At 37.5% G+C, this 10,802-nt stretch overlaps 1 protein-coding gene across 1 annotated transcript in view; it reads left to right on the top strand.

Moving 5' to 3' along the window:
• The first annotated feature begins 3,706 nt into the window (after nt 1-3,706).
• Nucleotides 3,707-10,802, top strand: part of LOC135074710 (3-hydroxyisobutyrate dehydrogenase, mitochondrial) — a 39,289-nt gene continuing 32,193 nt past the window's right edge. The window contains exon 1 of the mRNA XM_063969077.1: nt 3,707-3,890. Coding sequence (XP_063825147.1) covers nt 3,771-3,890 — 120 coding nt within the window. The 5' untranslated portion in view covers nt 3,707-3,770. The remainder of the gene's footprint in view (nt 3,891-10,802) is intronic.

The following is a 10,802-nucleotide window of genomic DNA, read 5'->3' as shown; positions in this document are numbered from 1 at the left end:
GTCTGTCACCATAACAACAATGTTAAAAGCATTGTTATGTTCCGGCAGTTAGAGATAAGATAGCCAATTCCTCCGTGGTTGAGGATTCCGAGTGAAGCTCTCTTCCACCTTCGGCCTGATCATCACTTACCATCAGGTGAGATATAAGCTTCCTCGTTGAGGATAAAAAAAATCAATACATTTTTGCTGTCGTCCTAAGAAATTCATTCACTTATCTACAATAAGCCGTGGACTTATCCCATTAATTACTTACCCCACTTAGGAAATACCGCAATGTTTATATGGGTTAGTTACTAAGCTATCTTCGCCTGTTTTAGTTAAATGGAATGAAAACAACCCATCCCTGAAACTAGATTGGGAACGTATTATAGTAACTCTACTTAAGTACCTAGATAACTAATACTGTAATTCGTGGCATCTATTTTCTTTAGATTAAGATTAGAAAACGTTAATTTAGTTCATCATAGTCTATATTTTTTGCTTTTAATTTCTACTTCAAAAAAAAATAATATAATGAGAATAAAAATAAATTGCAATTAGGTACGTAAGCTGAAAAGCTCTATCCATTGAAAGCTTTCGTAGTAGTTGTTGCAACACAAAGTTTTATAGGTTTGTTATTCCAAAAATGCGTGTTTTATTTAGTTTTCTTTAAATCTATACTCGTACTAATATTATAAATGCGAAAGTAACTGTCTGTCTGTCTCTCTTTCACGCCAAAACCACTGAACCGATTTTGATGAAATTTGGCATAGAGATAGTTTGAGTCCCGGGAAAGGACATAGGATAGTTTTTATCCCGGTTTTTGAAACAGGGACGTGCGCGATAAAGTTTTTCTGTGACAGACAAAATTCCACGCGGGCGAAGCCGCGGGCGGAAAGCTAGTTCTCCATACATGTAAATAATAGAATACTTATTCATTGCTTCTATACAGCACGCATTTGTAAATATTGTACATTATAATTCGGGCATTAGGTTTAGTTTTCATATCGTTTCGTTTCTTTTTGACTTCCTCGTGGTATATTTACTTTTGACTACGACTCTCTGATATCGTTCAAATAAAACTTGGCAAGTTTATTTAGAGATTCGTCCAAGGTCTTTACGTGTATTTAGTGATACGATGTCTTTTTAGTTTTATTCGCAGGGCTTTATATTATTTTTGTAACTGAATAGAAAATATTGGAAACAAGATACTTTGTGCCCTTCGTCTTAATCATTCATTTTCAGCTACTTAATGGCAATTCCATTTTCGACGTAAGCTTTCCCCAAGAAACTCTACGAATAAAGCACTATTAAGAGCTTTTTGCAACGCTGGCTGCAGCAAGCTATCTTGTGATCGTCTAAGGTAAGTGCCCCCTACTTCGGTATATTAAGGCTCTTACGACTTTAACATTTTATTTAAAAATAACCAAGCATGATATCAGTATGAAAGCTTTTGTATGCTAAGCGTTGGTCTTTTGACAGTAACTTAATACATAAGTTATAGTTATATAGTTTGAACTTTTTTTAATATTAATTTTTCTGCGGACCTCTTGTTTGGATCCTGTTTCGTGATAAAATTTTGCTCTGTTTCTAAGTTCGTGAACTCATGTCCCCTATTTCGGGATAAGGTTTTATGCATCGAGTTAGGATATTTTAATAATGATTAAGGGTTTAATAAATTTAAAAACGATCATATAAATTTAGAATAAATGTATTGTGTGAAATTGACGATATTACTTACCTGAAATATGTATGAGAAATAATGTGTGTCTAGCTAGGTACGTACCTACGTATAAAATTTTGATTTGTTAATTCTAACAATATGTGAAAATATTTATATAACCATTACAAATGTGGGGAGGACTCCCCCTCCCCCCCCCCCCCTTCGTACCCATACAATTTTGATTTGTTATTTCTGACCGATAAGTATGTGAAAATATTTATACAAGCCATTAGAAATGTTGCTAACAACCCCTTCCCCCTAATCCCACCCCTGGAGCTGCTTCAAGTGAGGGTAGCCCCCCCCCCTGAAAATTACTTCAGATACGCCACTGACTCATAATAAAAAGTAATTAATTAATTAATTTCTTAGGTACCTAGGTAAGTATTAAAAACTAAAAAAAATTCGATTTCTTTGATGGTTTGTGTCATAAATGTACTTAACACTATACATTTATATATCACGAACTTGGAAAAAAAGTAACAATAATACGGTTTCTTGTTTCGTGATACTGATTATTCCAAATTCCCCAAGTAAAATTCATGGATTATTGTCAAATTGTGTCAATTAACTATTATCTATCTCATATACAATACAAATAAACAAAGATAAATAAAACAAATCGAATTAAAACCAAAATTAGGTTGGTAGTACTTATGCTAATTTTTCTTAAAATTGGTCATTTATGTGAACTTCAAACTCGTGTCATATAAATTCTAGTGAACGAAACATATACCGAATTTAGGTCATGAGAAACTTAAATAATTGCATTAAATGTTTCATAACTTACATTTCAATTATCATAAATAATTATTTAAAAACCAAGCATCAAAACGTTATCCATAATATCCTTGATTCGGTAGTATCACGAAATAGGGGACACCCGAAAAATAATATGTACGCTATTTCGTGAGTCAATTAATCGCAATTTTAAAAGAATTCTATGTTTTCTTATAACTTTTTTCCAAGCCAAATCAATTGTCAAGGAACGCATGAAACCACTATTATAAGTTTTATTCAAATGGACGTTCCTTCGCCTTTCTATAAGCTTAAGAAGTTGGAGTGCTAATCTTACGGTGAGAGCAACCTTTGCACGCCCCACGGCTGTTTTTGGCTCTCTGAGAGTTTGAAGCTTCGTATTGCTCTCATTTTTGGCGCCACAATGTTGGTACTTGGTTTTTTAGATAGCTTAAAGAATAGAGTTTTTGTAGTGATGAAGAATTTTTATAAATAATATTCCATTTGCTTATTATTTGAGCTAGAAAAAAAACTTACGAACTTACGTACTATCACGAACTAGTAGCCGTTTACCTTATGTGCTTATTCCCAAAGGTCCACGACTCTATCTATGGGAATAACCCGTCAATGGGTATCCTCTTTGCCGGAGTGCTGAGAGAGATTAAAACTGTAACTATGCATACTGCTAGAAGTAAAGACTGTATTAAAATTTTGTTTGAGTTACCTACTGATTTGAATTACACTGTGGCTGAAAAATTTCTACGTCATTGCAAACTTGGAGGTGTGTTCTTTTTTGTATTATACGTGGGATGTGAATTATTACAGTGTTGCCAGTGCTAGTGGATGAAATGTACAATTTTATTGTTATCAGCTTATTAAAAACAGCATCTACCAAAAAGTTGCGTGTTTTTAAAGAAAAAATAGTTTTATGGTACTTAAGCTTTATGATGAAAATAATGGAAAATACATTTTGTGACAAGAATTTTAGTACTAAGCAATCTTAGGAAAGTTTCTGGTGCTATTTAATTTGGAGAATAAGTAGGTACTGTTTTGGAATAAAGAGCTCTATATTACTCAAAAATGACCTAAGACTCTGTTAAATAGATCTAAATCATTTATGTAATTACAATAAAAACAAAAATAATTATGAGAGTGACATAGCACTTCAGTTTTACATACATAACTCGCTCAAAACCATTGATAAAGTACACAATTGGTACGTTTATCAATTCCGGTCACGACCACGTGCGTAGGCGACAGTTCTAGCGCCGGTTCGGTGTCAAACTCAGTTCAGTTGATCTGCGCGCACGCCGGTGACTGACGTGCGTACAAAATGGCCGCCAGAACACAGTGTCTACTCCGTAGGGCCTACAGCTCGGCTGCCGACAAAAATGTGGCCTTCCTTGGCCTTGGCAACATGGGGGGATTCATGGCAGCCAACTTGGCTAAACAGGTACGTACATTCTTAAAGCGCAATGAGGAATTTGGAAGGACGCATGCCAGTAATGCGTTTAAAGTTTGTTCAACTTTGGAAACTCCTTGGTGAACTTTAAAAATGTAAAAAGGTTTTGTGTGGATGTTTTGATAAGATAATTTTATGATAAGAACTGATTTCAGTGTAATATTAAAAGGGATAATATTTATATTCAAAATTGGACTTATTCGGAATAAATAAATAAGTATAGGTAATAGGCGAGTAACTCTATGTAGTAGGGAACTATTGATAAGAGTGCCTTGTTTTAACATATAAATAAGTAGTTATTTATCCATGAAAAATATATCTTTCCGACGCAATATCAAACATTGGGATACGGTTAAAAATAACTTTGAACGTTTGTATTATACGAAAAAATTTTTCCGCATAACAGAGGTTGGTTTATAAAGTGAATATCTTGTTATACAATATGTAAAAAATGCTTGCATTAATTAGTCCAATGCAATGTGTAGTGGCTGATGAAATTTAAGTTTATCAGCATCTTATAAGACTATGTAGATTCGATACAAAGTTCGTACGTAGAGTCTACACTCTACCCGTACCTAAATTTGGTAACACTTGAATCGTAGATAATATGATGAGTTGATTGAATCAATTGAACGAAATTGTTATGAGCCTCTAACCAGCTCAATAGTAAACTCTTTAAATAATAATTTATGTATTTCGTTAATTTTTCATTGATTATCTGATAATTCATATAATACGGTTAGTGGGTATGTAATGAAGTTTACAGCTTTAGAATGCATTTACTATTTGTTTGCAGTTCATATTCCCAAAATATTTTATAAATAGCTTAGAAAATAGGCAGTCTTTGCGTAATGTATCTGCATTTAAAATTTTATAACTGCGATGTTCTTTTAAATATAATGTGTACTACAGTAGGTATCCAAGGGCTTAAGTCCCATCATGTTTCGAAACACTATCTCGTATTTTAACTGAAAACAGCACAGTTTGTAGAAGGTATTATAGAACTAATACTATCGAATATTTACTGAATAATGTGACTCTACCAAGGCCGAAGCCTAACATTTGTTTTAGATAACAAAGGCCTATATAGGTGGTGGATAGGTGTAGATAACCTAAGTATGTAGTTTAATAACGTGTATTTGTGTCTTTATTAGTTTCTAACAAAACGAATCCTACAAAATCAATTTGTACAATAAAAATATTATGAAGCAATATGTAATCCTGACATAAAACAATATTAAAGTTAAAGACGAATGAAGAGCAAGATTTAACACATAAGAACGTCAAAAAGAAAGAATTTATGGCATAAATATTTATATTGTTTTAAACTTTCATGGTCACTAACATTAGAATATTAGTTATTTACGGGATTGCTACCATATATCTTTTTATTTACGAGCGTCCGATATTTCGGCACTGTTGCTAGCGCCATGATCACGGAGTAACTGAAGATTTAGTTAGCGGGTGAGATCGGAGGTTTGTAAATAAAAAGGTATATGGTAGCCATCCCGTAGATAACTATTCTAATGAAACATTTATAACAATACTTATATTCACAAAAATAAATTATATGTAGTTAGCCCTTTGACTTGAAAGATTAACATTTCCTCGACTTGCTCAAGATTATCGTACGTGAATACGTCAACGTTTAGACTTTACAAACAAGTGACGATAGCGAAATCACGTGTATCATCTTCAATGGATGTTAGACAAGAAAAACGTGAATTTATGAAGTTTTTGTGTTTTTCATACAACTTGTAGAGGCGTTGGGGGGTAAGGGGGAGAATGGCCATAACATCTAGTCAGCCCCAAGTCAACCTCACCTGCACGACCTGGAACTCATAAGCGAACCCAGGTACGACTACTCTCCAGCGGTCGTGGTGCCCCCTGCTAGATAACGGACGAGGCAATGGCGACCGAGCTGTGGCGGGATAACCACTCACCTGCTCGGGCAACCGAGAAGAGGAGGCTCCAGCGGCCTTGAGATCTAAATAATCTCAAAAATGCCTGACGCAGAAGGCAAGGGGAAACCACTGCGATCACATTCCCAAGAAAGTCACATGAGAGCACAGAAAAATGAGACGCGATCGCCCTGCGAACCGATTAGCGACCGGCGCTGCGCTGCGTCCGGGGCGCGTGGTGTGAAGTTGGCTACCGGCCATGGTGGGGTGAGAGACCAGGCCCTCCATGGAAACTCTACTACTGGAAACTCTATTAAACTAAGACGCCTTCAGACGATAGGAACTTGGAATGTGCGTGGCTTAAACCAACCTGGAAAACTTAACGTGCTGGAAAGAGAAGTAGTTAGAGTCGGTGTGAACATCTGTGGTCTAAGCGAAACTCACTGGAAAGGCAGCGGACATTTATTGACAGACCGCCACGTCATTTACTATTCTGGCAACGACATTAGTAGCAGCAACGGTGTGGCCTTCTTAATACCCGCTCAACAGAAGAACTGCGTGATGGGGTACGAGCCGGTAAGCGATCGGATTATCAGCATAAAGATAAAAGCTTCACCAATTAACCTTAACATCATCCAGGTATATGCCCCAACCTCTACTGCAAGCGACGAGAAGATCGAAAAATTTTACTCCGAATTAGGAAATACAATAGCGAAGATACCCAATAGGGAGCTGTTGGTCATCCTTGGAGATTTAAACGCTAAGATCGGAGAGAGCGCTTATCAACTGGGCAAATGCGCGGGCAGATTTGGGCTCGGAAAGCGAAATGAACGAGGTGAACGCTTGATACAGTTTGCTTCAGAAAACGATCTGCTGATTGTGAATAGCCTTTTTCAACACCACCCTCGAAGGCTGTACACCTGGGTATCACCTGATGGAAAAACTCGCAACCAAATTGATTACATTATGATCCGGTCGCGATGGAGATCATCTGTAACAAATTCTCGTACGCTACCTGGGGCGGATTGTGGGTCTGACCACCAACTTCTGATCTCCAAACTAAAGCTCAAGCTGACTGCAGCAAGAACCATTAAAAAGCCGAGAAAGCTGGAGGTAAGGGACATCCTCAAATTCCGTTCGACTATGGATCAAAAGTGGCCCCAGTGGTCTGAAGCCGATCCAGCTAACGAAACCCCCGATATGCTGTGGGACCGTGCTAAAGCACTCATCACTTCAACTGTATCGGAAGCCGCACCAAAAATTAAGACCTCCAAAAGACAGCACTGGATGACGGATGACACCTTCAAACTCGTCGAGAAACGCCGCAAAATGAAATCAATGGGAGTTGATATCGGGAATCTCAACAAAATGACCGCACAGATACAACTTAAATGCAGGCAAGACCATAATGCCTACCTACACAATATTTGCAATGAAATTGAAACGCACGCTGGCAGGTATGAGTCAAGAGACTTGTATCAGAAGATCCGCCTCATTACAAAAACACTGCCGTCTAAAACCTGGGCTATCGAGGATCATAACGGCCAAGTATTCACTGAACTAGACAAAATTTCGAGAGTCTGGAGAGATTATTGTCAGTCCCTGTTTCAGGACCCGCAGTCGCGAGATTTTGCAGCTACGACACCCGCGAGTGACATGCTTGAGCCTGATATCCTCGAGTCAGAAATAAGAGCTGCTATTCGACATCTTAAAAATGGGAAAGCGACAGGGAAGGATGAGATCCCAATTGAAACCATCCGAGCACTAGGCGAGCGTGGCGTTCATATATTTCACACCATTTGCAACAAGATATGGCTCACGGGCAAATGGCCCTCTGAATGGTGTCACACAGTATTTGTGCCCCTTCATAAAAAAGGTTCCACGAAGAAGTGTGGCAACTTTCGGCTTATTGCCCTAATAACGCACGCTAGCAAAATAATGCTGCATATCATAAACGAGCGACTGAAGGCATATTTGTCCAGAGAAATTGCGCCAGAACAGGCCGGTTTCGTTAAAGGTAAAGGAACCCGTGAACAAATCCTCATCGTACGTCAAATTATAGAGAAGGCTCGAGAGTTCAATAAGCCGACATATATATGCTTTGTTGATTTCTCTAAAGCATTCGACTCTGTAAAATGGCCAACTTTATGGAGAACTCTACTGGAAATGGGAACCCCGCAACACCTCGTACACTTGCTCAGAGAACTCTACGAAGGGGGAACAGCTTCAGTGCGGACGGATGACCTCCTCTCGGATAGTTTCCATCCAAGTGCGGGTGTACGACAGGGATGCATAATATCACCTTTACTATTTAACGTGTACACCGAGCTTATAATGCGAATCACTCTTGAAGACTGGACCGATGGTGTTGCAATTGGTGGATACAAAATTGCGAACTTGCGGTATGCAGATGATACTACCCTATTTGCGAGTAACGCTGACCTTATGGAAGAATTACTTCTCAAAATGGAGCGCGTTAGCCTTACGTTTGGGTTGAAGATTAACCGATCGAAGACCAAGGTTATGGGCATTTCTACTGTACGGTGTATTTTTTCTCAATTCGGTGCTAAAATTTATATTTAGTTTTTTAAGTAGTTTCAATACAAAAAAATAAATTTTACTCCATTCTGAATGTAAAAATAGCATTGTCACTAAATATTGTGAAGTGGTTTATGAGAAATGTTAAGCATCGAATTGAGAGAGCACCGAATTGAGAAAATGAATCACGGAATTGAGAAATGAATCTCCAAATATAAAAATAGCTCCGCAAACTTAGAATTGATGACATTATGAAGAAATACCTAATGTATTTCAATAATTAATATAATAAATACTTAAAACGTTATGATATCTGATTGCTGGTCTATTAGTTAGATGGTTCATTTTAGGTTTATGTGTCTGAAATACCAATGGAATAAAACAAAAATCCTAATCAATATGTTTGATTTTTTAATAAGGAACTATAATAAATTCTTAATTTTTATATATTATTTTAATTTTATTTAAATAAAACAAATAAATACATAACACAGGGTCTCTTTGTTTATTTATTCTTAACCTTAAACATAAAACAAATATTGCAAAACCCAAGAGCTAGATTGACCTGACACTATACCGAGATATTATATCGGACGTCAGTTTGTACACGATTAAAACGGCACTCAAATAGCTGAAATACAACAAGGCACCAGGTGTTACGGCATTATAGCTGAGCTTCGCCGGTACTAAAGGCTCTACAGAAGCAGTTCAATTCCGTCATTCTCGAAGAAAAAACGCCTCCGGCATGGCACAGAAGTGTGGTGATAGCATTATAGACTCATCTCACTTATGAGGCGTGTTTACAAGCTGTTTTCGAGAGTCCTTACGAATCATCTCGCTCGCAGACTCGACGATTTCCAGTCTTCCGAACAAGCTTGTTTCCGAAAAGGCTTTAGTATTATGGTACACACACAGGTACGCTACGGCAGATTATACAGAATACCAAGGAGTCGCGATATCGGGGATGATATCGGAGTCATGGCCTCAGTAGAGCCTTTCAACAAGTGGGTCTCAAAATGAACATGGACAAGACAAAAATCATGTCAAATGTCCGTGTTGCACCCACTCCTCTGAAGGTTGGAGACTACACTCGAAGTTGTTGACAATTGTGTATACCTGGGACAAGAGTCCAGATAGTTAGGTCCAACTTTGAGAAAGAGGTCTATCGCTGAATTCAACTCAGCTAAGCATCGATCGGGAAGCTTCTCTATTACGTCTGAAATACCGCAGCGTCTTAAGACAAAAGTCTTCTACCAGTGTGTTTTGCCAGTGATGGTGTATGGATGTGAAACTTGGTCGCTTACTATGAGCCTAATAAGAATCAGAAATGTGAATATCGGCAAGAGAACCAAAGTGACCGGCATAGCCAGTAAAATTGCATAAATCAAGTAGCAGTGGGCGGAAAAGTTGTCGAGTGGAAACCACGGACCAGTGAGCAGGCCCCCACTAGGTAGACCGACGATCTGGTGAAGGTCGAGCGAAGAACCTGGAAGAACTATTTTAATAAGATAGCAATAGCAGTGTAATTTTTTTTAATGAAACCTCAAAAAATTAGTATTATTGTCTTTTGTCCAATGACTGGTACGGTCCAATGATTGGTAGTTCACCCTATTATTATGCTCTATTGATTTCATTAATTATTTTAAGTTACACAAACCATTTATAGCACAATAAAAGTATCTATTTTCATTTAATATCAATTCGGTGTACGTGTTTTCTCAATTCGATGCCCCATATTCCGCGGAATTGAGATCCACGGAATTGAGGAAAAATCACATTTCATCAAATTACTCGAAAATATTATAAATTACAACGATTTCTACCAAACGTAATGGCAGATATCAGTTAAATACTTAATTAATTCAGCAGTAATCTCATTAAATACTTCATGAACATTATTAATGTCGCACACCGGTTTGAGAAATGACCAGTGACCAAAATTTCTGAGTGATTTCAAACCTCTGAAAAATGCTCCTCAAAGCGACTGATCCCTCTTTTATACTGCTCGACCACTCGAGTGCAACTGCTAGTTTATGGGAATCAGGCGTGGGTGTTCGTATTGTGCGTTGTTAGTGATATAGGAGCACAAAAGTAAAAATCACGGAATTGAGGCACACACGTCGGACAAAATTTAAATGTGTTACTGTATTAAAACCCAAGGACTTGCAATAAAGAAACTCATTTATATAGCTTTATTAACTATCCCTTGTTCTGTGAATGTGGGTTTCATAATGGGGAAGTTATTATTTCAAAAGTTATGAAGCAAAAACGAGTAAATTCTGGAAACCGGACACTCCATATTAGGCCAAATTTCGCCCGTTTTTGAACTTTCGGATTTTTTCAAGGCGAGATGTAAAACCTGGCGGTCTTCTAAATATGCTCTCCATCAAGTCAAGAGTCCTATAAATACGTGTGATTTTTTTCAAGTCCGTACTTCAATTTTAAAGGTACTTTTTTCGCCCCA

The sequence above is a fragment of the Ostrinia nubilalis genome, chromosome 9 (genome assembly GCF_963855985.1).
Source record: "Ostrinia nubilalis chromosome 9, ilOstNubi1.1, whole genome shotgun sequence".
NCBI lineage: Eukaryota > Metazoa > Arthropoda > Insecta > Lepidoptera > Crambidae > Ostrinia > Ostrinia nubilalis.
The sequence above is the reverse complement of the archived record's forward strand: the minus strand, read 5'-3'. Positions and strand labels throughout refer to the sequence as shown.